Here is a 23,450-nt window from a genome sequence, read left to right as displayed (position 1 = left end):
GTCAGCTTTTCTTTCAATCTTACTGTCCAGCGTTAAGGAAGCAGGTGTAGCAAGAAACTTGGATTCCTATGTAAAAACAGGCAGCCAGAAGTCGTGTTGCCTTTTCTCTAAGGTGTACATCTTCTACTGAAGTTCTTCCCAAATGCAATGGGAATTTAATTCTACTAATCTGACGCAAAAAGTGCCTCGGCTACTCTTCAGCATGTCACTGTTGTTTGGCCTTTATGGGCCAAGAGAAAGTCAATGAGATGATTCTATACATGAACAAGTAAAAAAGAAGTATACTTCACTATTAAAGCAGATGAACTCATATTTTTTGCTAGTACTGCAAGTAAATGTTAGCTTGTTCCCAGAGGTAAATATAGGTATTTCCTTACTTACAGAAAAAGTTTCTGTCCCTGTATCCAAGTTGTCTATGCCTGCCTGTAATACAGCCTGGTCTTTTTGTGCAAACATATATTTTAATAGTCAATTATAATCAACTATTGGAGAGGAAATAAGTGATTTATCAGAAGTAAAAATGCAGTGCCAAAGAGATGTGTTTATCTGCRCTGGCTGTGCAAAGAGAGGTAAAGAGCGCTGGTAGGTATGGCAGCGTGCCCTGCCAGCACATCCACGCGTCGCTGGTGCAGGACAACTGTACGAATGTAGTTGCTGAAGTGTTATTCACCGCAACATTAAATACCATGTCAGCGCGAGTAATGTGTCAGCTAATGTTCAGCAGATGCAGCTGTAACAGCAAACTGCTGTAAACTGATACAATGCTTTTATCTTCAGGGAAAACTGTCAATCAGTACAGCTGGCGACGCAGCCCCAGTCTACGCTGAGATGAACCTGGCAAATCCTCGTTGCTGTACAGCTAGATTTAACCTCAACTTCCTTTTCTTCCTTTGTTTCGTCTGTATGGCAGGTAGCCTATTATCTGAAGTTGTAGTGCTGTTCTTACATCTGTTTGACTCTATCATGATCTACTCTTAGTCGCAAGGGCTGTGTCACCAGCTGGTTTAAGAGAGCGCAGCTCTACTAAAGGCAGTTGAACTCCTCCTGAACCTTATGGTTCCAGCATCGACCTCATTGTATTTTCTAGCAATTTGCGTGTGCGGCTGCATTATGATTCTGGAAGTCTTATTTGGGGAGCACATGGTGGTAAGTCTCCTTGCAGCCAACTTCATATTCTAAACAAGGTTGGCCCCTGATGCTGTTTTAAAGTATTAAGAGAGAAGTATGTTTCAGAATGCAAAAAAACACATGCTTGCTTGCCATACGTGAGAGTTTACCAAAGCTGCTGTTCTGAAGAGGGAAAAATGTTCCATTGCAACAAGCTGTTTGAAATACATGGTGGGGCTGYTAAACACATACGTGCAGAAGCACTTTCTTCCAGCGGCAAGAGCGTGGTGGTTTTAATGCTGGTGCACATTAATACTTACAGAGAGGCCTGTGGTGAGGACAGCCATGTGAAGGGATGYATGAGGGAGGTAGAGCCCTTCTTTCAAGCTTGGTTTCAGTCTCTTAGTAGCTAAACTGCAGAGGTTCAGACCCTGGTGGTCCCTGGGGAAGTTTTTCTATCACACTGATGCCTGGCTACAACTCTGTGCCCACCCAGCCCTGCACTTGGRGACCTCTTTCCCCTGCGTGAGCTCCTTGGCTCCCAAGAGAAAGAGCACCGTTCCCTCCAGAGAGTCTTCCTGACCTGGCTGCTCTCTTTTGGAGAAGTGACATGGAAAATTATGTAACGCCTGTTCTATAGAGAGGAAAAAAAGCTGGAAGGCGAACAGCCCAGGACCATTCAGTAGACATAACTACAGGAGTAACCATACCAAAGACTGCTTGTTGAGGATTAACTGGCAGAGAACAGAGGTATTTCTTTGTGGTAATCTGATAACTCACTAGGAATTCCTTCTAATAAAATTGTCACCACTAAACCAAACCAACAGCAACAGACAGAAAAACTGTTCCCAAACTGAGGTGGATCAAGGACCAAATCCTCTTATGATGAAGGAGGACAACTGACTTGTCTTTGTGCGGTACAGCCTAGAAGAACAAAGCGCAGTTAGGGTATCTACAGGAGAAGACCTTCACTGCACAGAAGAAACCATCTCCTGAAGCTTTCACATCTAAACGGATAGAAAGGGAGGAAATGAGGGTTTCCAATAAAGCTTTCACACACACACCTTTTCTCTGCCAATATAGCGAAATATAACTGCCATGCTAAAAGATTTTGCAGCAGCAATTTGCTTTGAATTGCAAGCATGAGATAAATGTGCTATACAGGTCTTGATTCCTCAGCTGTGAAGGAGGAAAAAAGGAGAATGTTCTTCTGTCCTAAATGAAAAGATATTTAGGAAGATCTTGTTTCAAAGCTCCCAAAATGTCTTAATGTACATGGAGAGATTCTGCATTCCCTGTCTTGTTTGCATAATGTGCTGCCAGCTGACTCTCCAGCTATGCAACTACCAGTTCCTTGACCACCAAATTTTACTGATGTCTTTAGAACTATGGTCTGTGTATCTCAGCCACTGTAAAAGAGTTTGACATTGCCAGTCTCTCCTTTCTAAGAGGAACTGCGTGTATCCCAGGGAAGTCTTCCTTTTATAAAATTCTCTTGCATTGGATCCCATCAAACACTGCGTAGATAAACATTTTCATAATAATATTAGCATCATCGAAGTCAAGGGGAATATAGTCTTTGACCTCAGTGGAGAAAGATTTGGCCCATAAGATAGGAAAAATGTCACAGATATACTGACCTGGAAATAACATACAATTCAGAGCTGAGAATCAGAATTCAGAGAAAATGCTTCTCATTTAAAAAAAAAAAAAAAAGTTGTTGAAGTACAGAGAAATATTCAAAATGCTGCGTGCAAAGAAACTATTTTTAAGAGTACTTCTGGTTTATATTATCCAGACCATCTCAATGGAATAGCTTTGTATTAATAATATCTCATCTATTATGTATATTGCAATATGCCTAACACAATTGCTGAAGTAATTAGATTACACTAATTCTTCTCTTTTTCTTCCCTTTTTTGAGGAGGTAAAGTGATTAGGAGGGTAGTTTAGAGGGAAGTATACCTTACATTAGAGACTTCCCATAGATTAGCAGCATCAGCCATTATGTTTTACTTTTTCTGCTTTTATCCAAAATTCTGTCCTCATCTTGAGATCCAGGCTTTTCTTTCTCCTTTTTAATGCCCACCAATGACTTTATATCATAGCATCATTGCATAATTTTTTTTGATTATGTAATATTTCACTGGAATACCATTGTTCAGCTTTAGTGTAGTTCTATTTTAAAGGTGGAAAGTAAGGAAATTGCGGAATGAACAAGTAGCTGAATATTGAATCTTTAGTCTGAAAGCACTGAATTAATCTGGATTAGAGTGTCCTGATTTATCCTGCCTATAATTCACTGATGAGATGCCTGTGTATGACAGATATTGCATAAAAATTGATCATTGGTTATTATTTTAAACCTTCTGTAAGTGTTAAAAAGTCATTGGGGAAAAATGCAGAGGATTTAGAGTTGAATCTGCAAGGCTTCAGCTGTTTTAGGGTTTTTTTCTGCTGTGTCTCCATAAGAGATTCCCTCTGTTAAGTCATCTCTAAAGCAATCTTGTACTACTTAACAGAGGTGCTATTTTCTACTTCATGTGTCTCCCTATAAATTGTGCAGGAGGCATTACAGAGAGCCCTGACTTCCACTGAACGCATAAAAAGGCATAGCAGAAGAAGCTTTACAGATTTATTACGTTCTCTATGCATTGGCTCTCTGGCAGGGAGGGACGGAATTAGCCGAGGGTGATGCCCGCAGAGCAGAGCCTGAAAGGACACCGGAAAATCTCTGCTAACTCCCAAAGACTGCAGAATAGCTCGGCTCAGCAGCTCTCATGATAGCCTTGGTAATTAACATAGTTTTCAGGCATTACTTAGAGGTAATGTTAGAGAAACAAGCTGTAATGTCCGATTCCTCTTCCTCCCCCGGCCCTTATGTCCACAGTTTGCAGTCCAGGTTTGCTGGAAGAAGAGCAAAGCCCAGTGCTGCTCTGGGAGGAGGGAGGTGGTGAACCTCCTTTCAGGTGGCACCTCCCAACATACCTCACACCACCAGCAGTGGGCTTCCTATCAAGTAACAGCAATCCTACTGAGATGAGATACTACTTTTCACCCAAGTAGCAGGCAGCTACGTTCTCCTGCTGAGATTTCACCACTTAATATGGGCTGAGAAACATAGCATTAAACTGACAGGAGACCTATGCCCTTCTGGACTGGCAGCATCTGCTAGGCATTGCACCTGAAAGCCTCTCAAATGCTGCAAGCTGTCTGTGTTTAGGTGACTGAGTAAAGCCACTTGTCTGTCATTCTTCACCTCTTGTGCGTCTTGAGGGCCATAATAACGGAGGAAGCATAAGTGCGGTGGGAAAAAATACATTTCCAATAGAAAGGTTCTGAGTAATCTTCCCATGTGCAAACAGCAGGTCACACAGTGTCAATGTAGATTAATCTTAGCTTACTTGGAGGAAAAAGCAAAATAAACAAAGAAACTGTAAAGGGATATAGAATCTCACTGAGAGAGTCATGTATATCATGTTCTGAAAGATCCTCCATCTTCAATTATCATGGAGTTCAGCATCGCTCTCTCCAATTTTGAACAAAATTGAATCTTAACAGTTGCAGAGCTGTGTGCATGATGCACTGCRGGTTGTTTTTCCACATGTGACTGCCGCTTTATGGATTTCTCTGTTGGGCCTGACCCTCTAAAGAGCAGAAATAATTGAGGGACTGCTCTGCTGAAATATTATGTTCTGCTTCAAGATTGCTTTAATTTGGAGTAAAAATTCAACTGTTGACATTAGGTTGAGCGACATAAGGCCCAAGTACTATTCTGAGGTTTCTTAGTCAGTTCTTGACTTCTCAGACCTTCACTGTTTTGCCATCTGCTATAATTGAAAATTGCCTTCTGCAACCAAAGGGAAAATCTAATTTCTCAGCAAGCCATATGGGGTTATTAAGATCATTATACCCTGGTATGCCATAATGCCTGGGCCAAAAGGACCAGAGGGCATGTAAATATTGTGATTCATTTTATAGCTTCAGACTGCAAGTTAGGAATTATTTTGATGGCTATCTTACAATGAAGAGTGGTGGTCAAGTAGGTTACTGCAGATGTTGTTTGGCTAGGTCAACCTATGGCACATTTATTCAGGGCTGTGATGGATGAGAAATGTTTTTAATAGTGTTTGATCACAAAGAGTACATCTTTTATATCAGCCTGACWAATGATCAGAACTAATCAGTGTCCTCAATTTTACCAGTGATGCTAAAGGCAGCCTCAAATCTTGATATTAAGAAACCAGAGAATACAATTTCCAGTCTTCAAGAGGACCCAGACTTTGCTTCTGATACTGGATCTAAAGCTGATGATAGAAAATGTGCTCCCTTTTCTTTCTTAAGAATGGGAAAGCTGTTCCCCTGCAGATGCCTATTCTTGAACATTTTCAAAACCTAGCTGCTGGAATCTTTCTCTAGTTATTTGTGATACTTTGCAAGATTCCTTCCAAGCAAAAGATACTCACATATATTTGGTACAACTATGTAAAAGGATAGTAAAGCTGATTTTTGGTTAATAAGGCTTCAAAAATGAATGCAGGAGCTATGAAATTTACATGAAATTAAAGAAAGAATAGTCTAGAAAATGCAAATAAATGCAGAAATGAATATTTGAATTTTGATTCATGATTAATGCCAAAGGATTACCAGCAAACCATCACAATGTGGTGATGACATAAAAACTCAATAGGAATAAAAATTCCTTATGCACTGGTTAACTGATGRCAGTAAGCTATTTTTAGTAGGAGAGATCAGAGAAATTTATTTATCCATTTTGAAAAATATAGCTGGTGATTATATTTCACGTTCTGTCTTTATATTAATTGCATCTCAGAATATTTTTCTACGGGTATATTATGTATAATGTTCCACATTTTACAACGTGACAATCATGACCACTAGGTTTATTCATATTCTGCATGTTATTAGATGAATTATATTGAAAACAAAATTATTTATGGCCACTTTCCTTTGTGCTATGCAACTAAAGGGGTTAAAGAATAAATTGTTATAATCATATATCAGAAAGAAGAATTTTTTCTCTTCCAGTTTTCCAGTGATCCTAATCTGACTGCATTTGCTTTCTCTGTAGGTCATGGTTTCTGTTTTAAGACAATAGAAACCAAAGAGGTTCTGCATAGGCTTTAGTTTCCATAGCACTGAGCTAACTACAAACTCCTATTTTGAAATCAATATAATTTAAAGGAGATAAAGAGAAATCTTTCTCATTCTAATTGTATTTATACTGTCCAAATAGCTTCCTTTTTATTTTAGCATTCTTGGAAATAACAGCTGGAATAAGAGAGAGATCATTACCATTTTTGCAAAAGCTGGAGTCCAGTCAGACTTCAGATATTTTTTCCTAACCTGATCTTTCAGAAGCCATGAAGAAATTTGGTGGTTTTTAGTTTGGAGTGGGACTGCATTTTTTTACGTGACTCTCTCAATTTATCCCGCATCCTATGCTTTGGCTGCTTTGCATCCCATGCATTAAGTGAGTGCTCCACCTGAAAAGAATACAATTTCCTTATCTGCTAGAGGTGCCCCAGGAGCGCACCTAAGGCGCCCCAAACTAAAGGGCGTTCAGGCCATAAAACCAGAACGGTATCTGGAAATGGTCTGAAGGATGTCCACAATGTGCATAGGCCCATGGAGGCATAACTTTATGGAGAAAAAGCTCCTGGGAGAGGGGTGGGGGTCAGTAGAGACAGGAAACAACAATCTTGTCATGAAGTCTGAGCTCTCAGACTTCTCCATGACTTGGTTTGCCTGTAACTAAACAAGCCTCCTGCCATGATGGCATCACATTTCTATAGTGATGTGTTGCTCTTCACCAGTCTCCTGCACGTTAGGCATAAGATATGCTTATGTTTTTGGTGTGACCACTCTTCTGTGGTTACATTCATTTGACATGATTTTATGGAGAAACCTTCAGCCTGCACTAATTGCGGTTTCCATTCTAATACATTAATACAAAGGGAAAAACAGAGACCTCAGTACTGAAGTGTTGTCTGCAGAAAGGTATGTGCTTAACACAAAATACCATTATGCCCAAATGCTGATTAAAGGCAGCACAAGCCCAGCAAGAACCTGACTCATTTGCACATAGTGGAGGTGAAATTCCCATTCATTTTCAAGTTATGCTTATGACTCCTTTATGCATTGGTGGTCTTTGTGATATGGATCACAACTGAGCCCTTGAAGGAATTATCTAATTGAAAAATAATCTGAAGTCATCCCTGACCAAATCTAGCATTGAAAAAGAGCTAAAGATCAAGAGCACGTAATGTCATTACTGTCACATGAGACCAGGTATGTTTCTATTCATTTAGCTTCAATCTTAAGGATGCCCCGAAGTAGCTACCTGACTCACCCGCATATCCCCACCTACTGCATTATCAAAGCAGTAAATGTATATCTGGCTACTGTGGCTTAATGTCTCAAATTTTGAGAATTAGTTTGTCCTAAGCATCAGTGCTGTGTGTAAGTGGTGAGTTATTGATTCCTCTTTTCTTATTATTAGACTGATTCTTCCTGCACAAAATGTATTCATAGTCTTTGTTTAATTTTTGATTCAAGTCTTAGCAGAGTATCTAATCAATATTTATCTTTACCTGTGCGAATGATTCAGAGCAAGATCAGGCTTCCTCATTTTTAAGTAGCAGATTGCAAGCTTTGTCTCAATAAAACTGGCAATACTGGAAATATCATGCGGAGATGAATCAAAGGGTTTGCCCATAGCAGCACCTTTACTGCAAAGCTTTACAAGAAACAGAAAAATTATTTACTAATGTTATAATATGCTTTTTGTTAGAGAGAAATGCTTTTTATAACTGATGAAAGAAGAAAACTGACTTCTAAGTAAATTATACTTTGACTTTAGCTACAGTTACCACTACAATAATGATCAATACAAATACATGTGAATATAATATAAAATGCAATGTCTTCTTCCCTTGTGCAGTACTTTCTGTAAGGGATAGTCAAGAGAGCAGATAGTAAGCTAAGAACTTAAAAAACACTGCTAGGAAAGAAATTATATTTTTCCCCATTTCTAAAAATAAAGRCTCGATTCCAAGCTCCCAGGATCAGTGAGTATCTTAAGATCAAGGTTCAAGGAAGAGTAGTCTTAGATGGCTATTTATATATTTCAGCACAGCCAGTAGATGAACTCTGCCTTAGGATACTTTGTCCTGCAGTTAGGAAAGCAGAGGGAGATACTGTGTGAGGAAATCAAAGAGAAACGCTCACCCTCATTTACTGTGAGGGCTTGTCCTTCAGAAAACTTCTGTAGAAAGCAACCAGAATGGAATAAGTCACCTTTACCATCTTCTCAAACCATACAGAATTTAATAGCTATCGTATTCTCTGCATTTAAAAAAAACATTTGTTCCTGTTGGACAGACAAAGCATCTGCTTTTCATCACAGAAAACTATTTAATCAGAAATTCACTGGCTAGTTTATAGCGTGCATCATTAGAATTAGATAATCCCTAGCTCCTTAGGTTTTCAGAGAGCCCTCAGCACTATTAGAKCTAGAATACCGGCAGAATTGCCTTGGGTCTGACCCAGCAGGTTAGTCCTCAAATCCTTATGCTGTGACAGATGACCTGGCTTTGTAATGCTGACTAATAATAATAAGTAGTTTTTATTTCGTAAGAAAACTCTATTGTAAACCATGTATAGATTAAGTCCAAGAGTCTTTAAGGCAATAACCACATTCACTGCAAATCAACTTTAAATGTAGATTTCTGATTAATATTTATCTAGCTGTATGCTTAAACTCCGAGATCAGTGCTGAGGACCCTCAGGGCACTGGCTCGCAACAGCAGTCCTTTAGGGATGAGCCCAGCCTCTGCTTTAAGTGGGGTATAACCAAGGAAGTCTCATCGCAACTGGGTGTTTCAGGCACCAGAGCTTTAGAAGGGAAGCAGGAGGATTTGCCTTGCTTGTCCAGTTCTTCACCACTAACACCAGTTCCCTGTTACTACTTCRTTACGATGCAGTGGTTGATCTTTAGGAGGTGCAACATCACATCAGCAGTCTGAGACCTCTTTGAAAGATTAAATCTTTTGAGAAAACGGCTCTTCTGTATACACCTCTTTCTCCCTAAAAAGCAGGGAGGGATTACAGACCTGCATGCACACTTAGTACCTACAAAGCTAGCCCCATCTTTAACATTTTGTGCATTGGTTAGAGATCAGCTCAATTCTTTACAGGCAACGAGGATCATTCGGTGATGTCCCCCTAGTTCAGGTGTGATAAATYTCTTCTCTTTCACATGCCTTCTCTGCTAAGAGGAGTTGCACAGTGTATGTAATAACACCCATACATTTAAAATTTTCTATCATCTTGTTATCAGTAGAAGTTATAAATCAGAGGATTCATCACTTTTAACTTTGCTCATGGTACCATATATATCTGCTGAAGTGTCTCTATGGGTAAGACATGCTATGTGTAGCTAAAAGACCCAGAGAATTATGTTCACATCAGTGAACATAAAAGTATCATCAAGTTTTTCTGTAATAGCACTTTCCAGCTGAATTGGCCATGCTGTGACCTCTGTTAAATTTATGGGAATTGGAGGTTAGAGGCTACTCCCCAGACTTCCAAGTTCTTGAATGATTGTGAGAAGAAAAGAATTGTTTAGGGATCCCTTCACTAAAATGTCACCATTCAGAGTTTCCACGAGTTTTGCTGCTAATGTGAAGAGTTAGGCTGAGAACTGCATAACCCCTCAGTTATTTTCAACAAAAGACAAAACACAAGTCTCTGAAAACCATATCTAAAGACATAAGGATTCAGCAAATATATTTAAATACAGTGAAGACCTGGTTCTGTCAGAAMTTCTCTATGTGATCTTGGAGTAATAATCTCAAAGTTACAAATAACAACTCACTCTTTAATCTCACAGCACCAGCTTAATGTTTTAGAGGGTTTTTTTGGCTAGTCTTTTTGACATTTAGGTTGTGTATTTTTTAGGTCATGAACTATCTCTTACTAACTTTTGTGCAGCAGTTCTCCAGTGGATCAGTGGGTTTGATTTGGTCCCCTCCACACTAATTCCATACAAACAACATGCACCAAAAGCAAGCTTGAACTTAATTTTACAGGAAAGGCTCCATCTATACTTAGCAGAACTGTTATGAATATACAAAATGTATTAATAAGATGCACAATAAATTAAATGTACTCACTGGTAATATCATCATTGTAAGGGACTTTTTTTGGTAGCAATATAAGCACTGGAAAAGGTTTGCACTGGGCAAACCATCCCAGTGCAGTCCAGCAAGTCCATTGTTATTCTCCAGGCTCTGAGGGAGATGTGATTTATTTGTTTCTTCACCCTTTATTGTATTTTGCTGTCATTTCTGATAAAAGGACTTGGCTATGCAGCAGGAGACAGGCTGTTCCCTGGTGTTGCCTTGCCTGCTGCTGGACATTGAGTCAGATGGAGACTTTTTGCGGGGGTGAGGCAGAGACAGCACCTGGAAGCCGCTGAGAAGGCTGCCTTGGGGAGCGCCCAGGGGAGGATTTGGGCAGGAAGGAGGCAGTAGGCTTGGACTGTGCAGCACAGATGAGGATGAGCAAAAGAGCTGCGGAAAGATTCGCATCTGAGTTTCAAAGGGGAAGAGAAAAAGGAAAAATTCCTAGGGATCCAAAGGGAAGTGTGTAGGTAAAGACTGTTGCAGCTAGGGAAACCCTGCTAGACTGCGAGCAAGGGAAGAAGAAAGGATGTGCCGTGCACAGGCATAATGAGCAGGGAGGAGATTTGTTTGCAATTTTCAYGTCTCGCCCAGCAGAACTGAGTTTTCTTTATCTTGCTCTAGTCTGCAGTCCGATAATGCTACCTTTGAAGATCAAAAGGGCTCTTGGCGTTTTTTTGGAGTGCTTGCTGTAAGTAAAAGGTGAAAGCAGCTCCCTCTCGCTCCTCTGAATACCTTAAGGTCTTATCGCAAGGCCATTCAGACAGAGATGTGGTCTTGAGAGATGCAGTTAAATCTTGTACCGTTGAGGGTTTCTTTTCACAGAACTGTGTTACAAAATTTGATTTTAATCCCAAACCTGGAAATTTGGGGGTACGTTTTACCTAAGACTTCAGTGCACTTTTGGGTCTGCAAAAATCTTGCTGATGTCTAAAAGTTTATAGATACTACGAAGCTGACGAAAACAATTTAGAACAGTTGAAGCTTTACAGCCAATCTGGGGTTAAAAAGCTGAGACTTAACGTTTTATGTTCTTTACCATAGCTAGCAAATATAACAGTATTTTTACTTTCAGACTTAGTCTACCTAAGAGTACTTACCTGTGAGTGGATGGGAATATTTTTTCAGAAATAATGTTAAAAATACCACAATATAATATTTATTTTTTGGTAGAGACCCTTGTTACAACCGTAGATTTTGTATCCATGTGGTATGCAAAATATAGAAGACTACTGAATTATCACACTAGGAGACTTATTATGCATATAGATGAAATGCAATCAGTGTTACCTCCAATTTTTCAAGAAGGGAACTGAGATGTGTAGACATTAATTATGTTATACTTTTACTGATAAGAAAGGTATCTCTTACAATGTGTATGAGCCTATTAATATATTAATGAAACCATAGTCATATAAATGCTAGTGATAAAGTGGTTTGTCAAAGGTCACGGAGGAAGTCTGTGATGCTGTGAACTTAGCATAGATCTTGTTGGTGATATTAAAGCTTTAATTTTGGCAGTAGCAAGTAAGGAAGTTTTATGAATAAAGACTTCGCAGGCATTAGCTAATAAGAGAGGAAAAGACCCCCCGCAAACCCACCCTGGCTTTGATAAAAGACCAGTGGGAATGCTAGTATATAAGCTAGCTTCCTAGTTAGCACACGTTATTTGGAAGAATAAAGTTAGAGCTTGATGCTCTATATGTTGGGGTGTTTGGCTTGCCTGCCAGGACTGTTCTGACCGATAACAAGATGCAAGATTCAGCTGTAAGAAACCAGCAATGGTAACAGGTTAATCACTGCTACAGATTTGGTAGGTGTATTCCCGATTGTAAYATTTTGCCTTTAAGAGTAAGATGGGCAGATGTCTATCTACCTGTCTATGTGTGTGGATGCAGATAATATATCTGGTAGCAAATCGAGCTACGGAAGTGCTTGGCAAAACAAGTAAATGGGGTCAMATGGTGTGTTTCAACAAGCGATTCTTTGGCACTTTCAAGATCAGTTACACTTTTCTCTGCCAGCCTGAAAGGGTTAAGAGTAAGTTTGACGGCAGTAATAACCTGGTAGCCTTGCTGGAGCTGATTGCTTCTTTTTCTTTCTTTTTTTTATTTTTATTTTTTTAACAGAGGAATGTTTAATTGTGCCTCTCGGTTTTAAAGATAACCTTGTGGTTTTCCCTGAAGTGATTTCAGAGTGGCTAATCAGAGGGACAAACCTGAAAAGGCAAGATACATTTAATTAGCATCTTTCCTTGTGACTCGCCACCAGSCCTACCCAGGCGCTTGCACTGCAGAGCAGTCCAAGTGCTCGGTCTAGAAACGGCGTTGCACCGCACATCGGGCGACTGGCAAGTTCTGCACTAACCGCATCCCAGAAAATGCCTGCTAAGGAAGGTTACTGCAAAAAACAGCCTTCAAAACCTGATAGCAAGCACTGCTGTTAGAGGTTCATCCGCATCGGGCTGATAAGAAACTGCCTTTTGTATATTGTAGTGTATTCCGGTTCTTACAGCTATTAGGCGCTATCAAAAACATGGCAGAAAAGCAGCATAGCAAAGAGCTAGTTAATGGTGGTGTCTCCATGGAAAAAATTTGGTATGAAGAGTAAAAAGAGAAAGGGTTTTCTCTCAATATGATTGCATGCAGCATAACTTTCCAGCTTCTATTCAAAGTCATACTGACATCTTAGTGCGTCATTTCAGTCAGCAGAGTAGGAATTCTGTATAAAAGCTCTGTCTTTATTGTTAATGAGATTTGTGTAAATAACTTTCTAAAAAACATATTGAAAATATCATATAATTCAGTCAAATCTGTATGCAGATGTCAGATAAGAGCTGAATTTACTTGGCTTCCTGCAATGTGCTCTGCCATGGATATTTAAAATAATATGTACATGAGATGTTTGGGGCATATTAGCTGCTTCATGCAAAGTTAGGACCGGATTCTGAAGATAGTAATATGTGTACCATCATTGGGGACACTGTTTGTCACATGATAATGGCAGAGAGCCAAATATATCTCAGATATGAAGAGATAATCCCTATTCCTATTCAGAAGAACAGTATTTGCCAGAAAGGCATGAACCTAGGAGTACAGGCATACCAGATGAACGCAACAGGGTTTGTGCTTCAGCCCGCCCTAACCACGAAAGCCAATGTGGAGCAGGGTTCACGTTTCCATCGGGTTTATCTTGAGCCCTGTCTCTGTCTAGGCTTACATTAAATCTTTTTAGCTCTAACCAGCCTTTTTGCAGGTGTCTCCTCAGTAACCACAGGTACATGAAAGGGATTTGGTGTCTGGGTGGTGCAGAACTTTAAAGAAGTTCACACCTGGATTTTATGCTTCCCAAAGGCTGAAAGACTTTGGGTTCCTGTCACTGTTTCAGCTTTTTCTTGGAGACGAGAGCTCTTTGCAAAATTGATTTCAAGTGACCACAAAATTCAGAGGATACAGCATTTTAGTTTGTGCTCATTTCTAGGTGGTTTCTGCTTTATAAAAATAAACCTGATGTGAATCTTTCCCTCCCACAGAAGATAACTACGTTCCCTGCAGCACTACCAGACCTAAATCATTACTGTTTATTGGCCCAGCTTCAGATTAAGGCTTTACCTCCCCCCAGAACAAACTTAGGGGTCTCATTCTTACATGGTAGATAATTTGCTTCAGAAGCATTAAATCAGGAACAAAGAATTCAGGGAAATGTCATCCATTTGACTTCAGCTTAACCTGCAAGCTGCACTATAAATCTGCGCCTCTCATTACCATTTGCTATTTTATGGAGTGTTCCCTTTATCAGTATTGCCAGGGCGAGAGGAGTAGTCAGAGAAGCAAAAACCCCGAAGCCCTCTAATGAAACATATATTGTGGAATCAATATACTACAATAGTTTCCAAGGAACTTTATATTCTGCACAATATACTGAAATCTCCTTTATAGATTGCCTTTGCAATACAAAATTTGTCAGTCCTCCACTGTGAGCCCCTCCAAAATCAAACCAAACCAAGGATGGTGTAAATATTCCATGTGCAAACAAATCAATCAGACAAAAATGAAAACTGATGCCAGTACCTCTTCTTGATAGGTTTGTAGTTCAAGGTACCTATTGGACATTGAAGCAGGAGTGTCAGTCTGTTGTTAGCGTCTGCAGGAAGAGCTGGCCAAAATGAATTCTGTTTTGGAGAGAGCTGTCAGCTGGTGTGATATGACTATATTGTTGCTAGATTTTGAGAGCTGTCATGATTGCTTGGAAAAAGCAATATAATTTCAGGCCATCTAATTTAATCCCTTTGATGCCAAGAGATTTGCTACCGCTAAATCCAAACACAGAGATATCTGACCAGCACTTTTATTAAGGCAAACTGTGCGAAAGGTTCACTTCATTTTGATGGACAGGATTATTAGGGAAAAGCAATCATTTTCCGAAGCCTTATTTTCATGCCGTTTCTGGATGTGACGTTAAAGTTAGCTGCAAGGCTGCTCTTTCCCCATGTCAGGAGCCTGTGGGTTTGGTGAACTCCAACAAGAATCTCCTAAACATTATTGTCAGTATTAGAAACATGGCGCGCGCGTGCGCCTTAGGAATAAGGAGAAATAAAGCTCTTCCCCAAAGTAACCTAACCAGAATTCATTCCCCCACACCTTTCATTGTTTGGTTCACCTCTATAAAGCTTTCCAGCACTTATATTCATTTTGCACTGTCAAAAGCTGAGCAGGAGTAAGATAACAAATGGTTCTGGTAGCAGCTGTCACCACCTACTGTCTGTGTATGCCTGTGTGAATCTCTAAATGGAAATAAAGTACTTTAATAACACTTTTTCTCTAAACTGTCCTCATGGATAAAGTTCCTCTCAAATCAGTACATGAACACTTTCCAATTCAGTGCCCCCTTCATCCTTGTCTCGCCTCTCTGGGGCGTCTACATAGGCATGCAGCAATATGATTTAAAGACACCTCAGATAGAAAATACATTAACAGCACACCTTCTGTGGCCATCACTTGCCTCTCTTACTTGCTTTTGGTGTTTGGACTGTCTCCTAACTTGCCTAATTTTCTCCTTGCAAATTAAGCTGACCATCACTGCATTCTCACCCTGCGTTGACTCTAGCCAGGAAGAGCCCAGAGCCACAAATTAATCACAAATTGCTGTGCCCTCTGCATTCCCATAACATCCTTTGCAGGAGCAGATGGCAGCTGGGAAGCTCAGGAAAAGCATCTCCGAAAACTTAGGACACTGAATAATATAACAGAATCACCACTTCAAGCAGGGCTCTAAGGCATCGCTTTACACTAAGAAACGTGGGGTAGTATCACGCTTTTGTGTTTATTTGCCATCTGGTCTCACAATGCTGTGACATACATAGGGAGCTGTGCAGCCTGTGCAGCTAAAGCTATTTAGCTGCCCAAAGCTTAGCAGAGACCTTTATGTATGCAGCCATTAAGTGCTGTGCCCTGAGCCACGCGTGACGTGGGTGGGCGAGCAAAGGTCTGAGCCCATGGCTCTCAAGACCGAGCTAGTGCCTCCTCCCTGGCTCTCCCAACCCATATATTTCTTTTTCCCTCCCCTCTTCTGTTTTACACACTGAGGAATCGGCTGTATGGGCCCAGCCTTAGTTTTTCAGTGATTGCAATACATGTGGTTTGCACACATTTTGATCAATGAGGCTTTTGACTGTAAGTGACAAGTGATGGGTGATTTTGTCTTTTTTTTAATCAGCTATGTTATTGCTTAACATTTACAAAGTATGAAGAAAATATTTTGTGCTTTTGAACACCCATCACCTCCAGGTAAATAATTTAATAGCATGTGAGGAAGCCAATTAGAGTTAATTAGAAATTGACTGATGTGCGTTGGCACTAAAATGATTGGAAAATATGCTCTGTCCTTCTTGCAATAGCGATTTTGCTCCTGTACACACACATGATTGAAGAAACATGTTGTTTTATGGGTCAACACATAGTATTCCTTTGAGAAAAAGCACTTTATAAGCCAGATAAGTAACAGTAGTTCAGGCAAGAAGAATGGGGGTATGACTCCTTCTGGACAAATAGCTGTGTAGTACTTTAGCTTTATTTCACGGTGATGGGCATGCTGGAAATGTCTGGAAGATTAATAGATTCAAATTCAGTGATCAAAAGATGGGAGTATGCCCAAATGGATCATTATAACAGATTCCTACTCTATCCCACAAGCCAGATTTGAGCCATCTGTAAGCTTCACATTCCTGATCTAAAATCTTCTGCAGCCATAAAAGACAATAAGTATTAGTAGAAAAAAATCAATTTCTTGGCTTTGCAGCCTAAAAATATAGTGATGGTACTACAAGGAGAGAAAAACTGCTGATTATCAGGCTGCTTTTTTTTTTTTTTTTTCCTTTTTTAGCAAGTTAAATGGATTGGTCATATTGAGGAAACTACTTTGTTATTAGAGGTCAAAAGAATATTTCTGGAGAATAAACTCAGCGTCTCAGACTCGGGCTTTGGGGGTCAGTGGCTCTCTTCTTTGCTCTTCTCTCTATGAGATCTAGTGTACTCCCAGGAAGATGTTTCTAGAGGACCTGTGATGATGAAAAGCCTATCCTTATCACCCAATAACTTTTGGATCTGATTTTTAGCTCCAGAAAGTCAATGATGAAAATATTTAGCCTCTCACATGCTATCCCTTGAGGACGCAGGTTTCCTGGCGTTAAACTGTGTCTAGTCCTTATACAGCCCTTCTCTGTGAGAGCGGTAAGGAAAACTAAATGGAGATGCATTTTCTTTCCTTTCCATCCCAGTGCGTGGATGACCAATACTCCAGTCTCTGTGCTCCTTAAAACAAGGGATTTATATACACTGATGGTGTTTCTTGGATCTCAAGACCCATCTGAAAGGAGAGACAATGTTGGGGAGGGGGGCAGGAAGTGGCTGTACCCCCGTCTTTCTGCAGCAGCTGGCACTGGTTGAATGGCCACAACGGGGACCATAACCGAACATCCCAAACACGCTGCTTGGCCATCGCATCCTGGGAGCCTTCTGTCTCCTAGGGCTGCTGTTAAGGCAGATAAGCCCGCACTGCCTCAAAGAAAGCCACCTGTGCTTTATCAATGCACACCACCAGTGAACGTGGTACTAAAGATGGGCCTCTCTTTTCATGTAGGCATCGTTATAAGAAATACTCACTTTTGATTCTCTTCTTGTGCTGAACAAAAATGTTAAGACATTGATTGAAGGCTTGGTTGAACCACACTGTCTAGCTATGTTGGTATGTTGTTATGTCCACAGTACACTGATGCCACGGCCTCTTTCAAAATATTTGCTTTTCACAGATATTGTTGCCTGGAAGAGGGAGCACGGTCTTGTCAAAGCCTTCTTTCCAAGCCGTGAATCACAAGGCAATGAGCCACAGGAAAGGTTAATCTAAAAACTGAAGGTACACCAAAAAGATGGCACTAGCGTTTATCGCACTGGCGTAGGAATGGTGCCCATAACAGCCATCTGTGGAAAATGGAAATATTCCAGCTTGTGGAAAGGACCACAACAGCACTCTTGTGAATTAATCACGCTCTGTTCGAGGCCTTCACCTCACACGTGGGATGCATTTCGTACCTCTGAGATATCCTACACCGAACACTGTATGCTGAGATATTGTGCAATTCTTTCTGTGCACAGCAGTCATGAACCTTCCTCATTTGTTTTTTAATCACCAGGGAAGATTATTTTCAGGACAACAGAGTCTGAAATTTAAAATTGTGCAGTTTTTAAACAGGCTGATGTTTCTGAAGTATTTTACACTCCCTGATATTAGATTAGCCTGAGACAAGATCTTTAGATCCTCATAAAGTTTTTATGTTATTTTGTAGCTAAGCTGTTAATAATTGGCTAGAGATTTTATAGATATATGTGTATGGTTTCCACTGAGGTTTTAAGCTAAAGAGTCATTTCTTATACCCTTCATATCCCAGTCCAGATGTTCCAGCCCTATTTTGCTATGTTCCAACAGATGGATGCCAAAAATTTAGGGAAAATTAGTGTTTTTCTCTCAATATAGTGTATATATATTATACTGTATTACTGTGCTAGAAGGTAGAAGGCAAAAGACTACTGCCTCAATTTCTTCAGCTATTTTCTTTGCTAGCACCAGAAAGTACTTAATTCTTAAGCTCTGATGGTGAAAGTTCTCCAAGGAAGCATTATTCTTTCCTATCCCAGGCCAATTATAATGCAGCTGACTAGCACTAAGTCCCTCCTGATTATTTTAATGGTAGCTAAATAGTGCAGAAAGAGTGAGAAACCACCAGTTCTTCTCTTGATAACATCACCTTCCTGATGTCTGCAGTAATCAGCAGCATGCTGTCCAACATATAAAGGTCTCTAAATTAAACAAGTGGTTCAGTTTTTCTTTCTGACAAATAATTTCTCTTTTTTTTTTTCAAATCCAATAATTTCAGAGCTAGACTGTCAGAACTGCATGCTATTTGCATATCTGAAAAACAACATGATCTAAAGAATGATAATACCACATGAATCTTTAGATGGATTTAGGAAAGACATTTTGACTAAAACCAAAAAATAGCAGAGAAGCCTGTGATATTTGCAATATGTAAGATAGCACTAATTTTAATGATACTACTCAAATTTAAGGCTACTCTTATTCTTTTCTGGATCAGGGTCTCCACCTCAACATGTTTTAATGTCAGAATAAAACCTTAATTTCCTTATGTCTGAAAAATGTCTGTAAACATTTTGCACCTCGCAGAAACCATAACATTGAATTTCCTGACCCTTGAGCTTGTTTCATATCAAGCTTCTGTTCACCCACATGAAATACTGATGATTTTTTGTGTATTTCTTCAAAAAGCAATGGGTGAAGCAATCACAATTCCAATCTCTGTAACTTAAGTTTTTTGTTTTTTTCTGCATCATCTCCAATTTGTCTATATATGAACAAACAGACAAATTGGAGGCGATGCAGAGAAAAGCAACAAAAATGATGCAGAGATTTAGAACATATGACCTGGGAGGAAAGATTAAAAGAATTGAATATATTTAATTTAGAGAAGACTGAAAAGAGACATTCAAAGAGGCTGCAAATACAAAGAGAGAGAGGGTGGTTAATTGCTTTCCATGTCAAACAAGGATGCAGAAAGAAGTTACAGGCGCTTTTGCAGCATGGAAGATTTGGAAAAACTTTCCATCAGCTTTCTCAAACCCTAAAATAGATGTGAAGTCCCTCTCACTGGAGATTTTTAGAAACAGAGTACATAAGCATCTTTCAGGGATATTCTGGGCGTACTTGTTTTGCTTCTGTATAGAGCTGGATTAAGAGATTGCTTGAGAATCCCCAGCCCTACAATTCTGTGAGTTCGCAGGCACCGTGTCGACAATCCCGGGAAGGAATCCTTTAATCTCTACTCATTCGTTCACCAGGATGTCTATTAGCTAGTCTTTTCATTTCCTCTTAGGAGTGGACAAGTACTCCTTTTCTCCCAAGTGAAAAGTGTTTTCTGTTTTCAGTTCATTTCTTAATCACCTGCCGTGTTGCTGTAATGTGGAAACTGTCTCTCTTGAAGAAACAGGCACTGGCCTTCAAATCCTTACAGTTATCAAAGAGGGAATTTTTGCATTATTTATCATGGAAAAAGTCAAGCCCTCGTCTGCACAGTAAACGTTAGCAGCTGGGTTAATTGTGAGGCTATAGGGCACCTTTCAAGGTTTCCGAGACAGCCACGCTTTTGGAGATGCTGTTTTCAAAATGCTCTCGTGCTACCTCTTTGAATGCAGCCTTTGGCTGCTGAGTGCTACTATTTAACAGGTTTAGCATTGCTAAAAATTGAGAGACCGATGCTGCTGTTAAATTTCATTCTGCACACAAGCAAACAGTTTATCATAGTCTGTTCCCAGCAATTCTAATCCAATTTTTGTTATCTTACATTGTTTAAAAGAAAAAAAGAGAGAGAGAAAAAGATACTGTATGTCAATCTGATAAAAATGTTTAAATAACTGGTGCTTTTTTGTGATTATGTCAGTTTTATAGCAGCATTATGGAAACACGACAGGGTAACTAAAATCTGATTACGTCTAAGTCCTTGCCCATTATGTGATTATTATGAACCATGACTTCTACTGGCACAATATGAATTACCTGGTCATAATACAAGGGATTTCCAATATAATTAACTGAGATTAGCAGCACTAGAGAAATCTGGGAATAATGATACAACTTTGAACAATCAGTTTTACTGTAAATGCTGGTGGCTCTGACTTCCAGGAAACAGGAGGCTTGAGGATGTAACTGTGACCTACCTGCTGTGGTTCCCTGCACCTCCTTTCTCTTTTTTTCCCCCCTCATGAAATTAATTGCAACCTTGCCAGACTCCTAGAAACTCCTTTTACRCTTCTCAGTGTTTGACGTTATACTGATAAAGCTCAAGGCTGGCCAAGTTTTTCAAAAATGTCAAAGGTCTGCAGATACCTCCTTTTTGGGGGCTTAGCCTGAAACCAGAAAGAGCTCTGCTTTTCGCTTATTGGAGAACAGATCCATTTAAGACAGCTCAAGCCTGAGCACTTAAAGATGGAAAGTCATGAAAATCACAGAGCAGTTTCAAAGATCATAGCCAAGGTCATACTATTTCTTTAGTAGCTGAGGTAGGCAAGAGATGCTTCTTTCCACAAAGAACCTGAGATTTTGGACTCTTAGCTGCTTAAGAAAAAGTGGACTGTGTCCAGAGAAATTTGCTCACTCGTGGATCTGTCCTTTCTCACACAGAAAGAAAAGGATCTCTACACGGATACAGCGGTCATCTGGCTTAAAAAAAAAAGTGGGCGAACACCGCTGTACAGAAAAAAGAGAGCAAAACAGACCTCAACAAAGGGCATCTTGTACCTTTTCTAATCCCAGTAGAAATGCTCAAGCTGATACATGAGGGACTGAGAAGTTTAGAGAGAAACTACTGGAGGGGAGAATGTTTTGGAACTCATTAACTTTGCAGTATTTATTTGGGTACTTTTCAGTGTGAGCTCTCCATACAATGCTGTGAAAAGAAGATTTAAAGTGATCCTTGGTTATATACAAGGGAGAATATAAAGTAGAAGTACTGAAATTATTTTTGCCTTGCATCATAGAATTCAGCAAAAATAGTGTGTTTTKGTCTGATATCTGCATTCCAAGGAGGATACAGAGATCCTGAGCAAGTCCTAGTAGGCAGGGGAAATTCCCCCAGAATTTGCATGTCACATTATGCAAAAGAACAGCCTAATAAACTCAGCAAGCATCTTGTAAAGACAATGGCTATGAGAATAAGGGCAATAAACAAAGATCAGTATTTATAAGTATTACATAGTCCCTGTTATATGTGGATCTATCACTATATATATCAACTTGAGAGAGGGAAATACTTCTTTCTCCCTCTTTTTCCTCAAGGTCATAGAGAAAACCAAGGTACAGAAGAGTTAAACAATTCAGCCAGTAGCACATGGACAAYGGGGTAGAATGGGGACTCTCTTGATTATTGATATTATTTCTTTCCTGACAGAACTGGGATTAAAAAGAGGAACATTTTTTTTCATACTATGTGTCTGCAATTTTCTCCATAAAGTATAAATATAGTTGAAGACTTAGAGAAAAATCACAAATCACCTGAGATGTTTTTAGTTCTGCCCAGTGCTCCCATCACAAATCACCAGAGGTTGTTTTTTGTTCTGCCCAGTGCGTCCTCCCCTCCCCCTGCCCCAATTTATTTATGGCTGCTAATTTTCAGATTTTGAATGAAATTACATCTCAGGATTTTTGTTAAATCATACGCATTCCAATTTTGTGCTCCTTGTTCATTTTGATACTGTTATCCCCACTCGGTGCAATTACAACCTCCCATTTTCTTTGCTGTGGTGCTCGTRCGTCTTTAGTCTCGTACCTCCAGTGCTGTTCTGAACTGCCCCGCCGCTACCGCGTACTTCTTTTGCCTGTAGCAAGTGCTGGCATCCTTTAAGGTTACCTGAAGCCATTTGTCAATCCGTGGCAAAGAGCTGGAATCAGGTGCGCTCAGAGCATCTGCTTTTTCGGAATTGTGACACGCTGATTGTGTGCTTGTAGACACCACAGGCTCCGCAAACTCGTAGGTAATGTCCTCCTCATCAATGTAGACCAACTCTATTTCCACATCCATTAGGCTTTTCAGAGGAATATGAGATAGAGGCACTGGGATTAACTGATTGTCAGTCTCCAGCATTCTTGCTGCTTTTTTCGCAGCTAGCTTGCCTTCCTTTTGTAACTTCCATTTAGAGCTTGCTCTGTCTACACCATTACTTTGTTTTCTCTTCTTTTTCTCTGCCATCTTTGTTCTCTCCACTATGTTTTCTCCTTCTTTATCCCCAAGGTGCTTTTTAACCTCTTGCAATGCTTCTGGAATATCATTCAATTTGCTTGCTGCTGCATTTGACTCCTTGCTAGTATTTATTTGCTGAGAGGTATCATTCTGGCCACCCATGTTTATGAGATTTTTTTGGAAGTCTGTGTTGCTTGCTGATTCCATAACTTGAACAAAAAAAGAGTCCTAGGAGAAAATGCAGAAAAGTTAAGAATTCTCAAATGCTGCAAAACAAAAAAGGTGTGTAAATGCTGTCTCCACTAGACCTATATTTGGCACTGTTGTAAATGAAAGCTCTTCAATAGCTAGATTTAGAATACCAGACTCACCACAGTTACTTTCGCTTTCCTTTGTAAAGATTTAAGGTATCTTAAATATTTTTGACAGCTCTTGATAAACATTCTTTATTTAGAGCAATGCCGTATGTTAGTCTGTTATATCTGAAACAAGAAGGGAAGAATCTGGCTTTTAATGGAACAAAACCCAACCAAAGCAAACAGCAATAGCCCTGTGACTGATTCACTCGTGCTGTATGCTGTTACGGGCCGCAGAAAACCACTGTGGCCTGATTTTCAAGAGCCGCTATGCACCGACACTGCGGTCAGGGAGGGCTGTTTGAAAATCCAGCAGAGTGTATGTGCGCCAAAGGGGCGCAAGCTCCAGGTGGGATCCCGGGCTGAGCTACGTTCGAGAAAATTCAGATCTGGGTTTGGCTTTCAAAACCATTTCTTACAAGGACACTGTAGTATCGCCTTTAAGAAGCACCCGTTGGTAGTTAACAGCCCAATTCTCTG

At 39.9% G+C, this 23,450-nt stretch overlaps 1 protein-coding gene across 1 annotated transcript in view; it reads right to left on the bottom strand.

Annotated features, from left to right (window-relative positions):
• Nucleotides 1-22,836, bottom strand: part of SPATA16 (spermatogenesis associated 16) — an 80,896-nt gene extending 58,060 nt beyond the window's left edge. Inside the window, exons 1-2 of the mRNA XM_026061872.1 lie at nucleotides 22,204-22,836; nucleotides 7,722-7,867 (exon numbers count right to left, since the gene is read on the bottom strand). Coding sequence (XP_025917657.1) covers nucleotides 7,722-7,867; nucleotides 22,204-22,821 — 764 coding nt within the window. The 5' untranslated portion in view covers nucleotides 22,822-22,836. The remainder of the gene's footprint in view (nucleotides 1-7,721; nucleotides 7,868-22,203) is intronic.
• Between the last annotated feature and the right edge of the window lie 614 nt (nucleotides 22,837-23,450).

Source organism: Apteryx rowi, unplaced genomic scaffold (assembly GCF_003343035.1).
Source record: "Apteryx rowi isolate R43461 unplaced genomic scaffold, aptRow1 scaffold_10, whole genome shotgun sequence".
In the NCBI taxonomy this organism is placed as follows: domain Eukaryota; kingdom Metazoa; phylum Chordata; class Aves; order Apterygiformes; family Apterygidae; genus Apteryx; species Apteryx rowi.
Note: the sequence above shows the minus strand (reverse complement) of the source record. Positions and strands in the feature narration are given on the sequence as shown.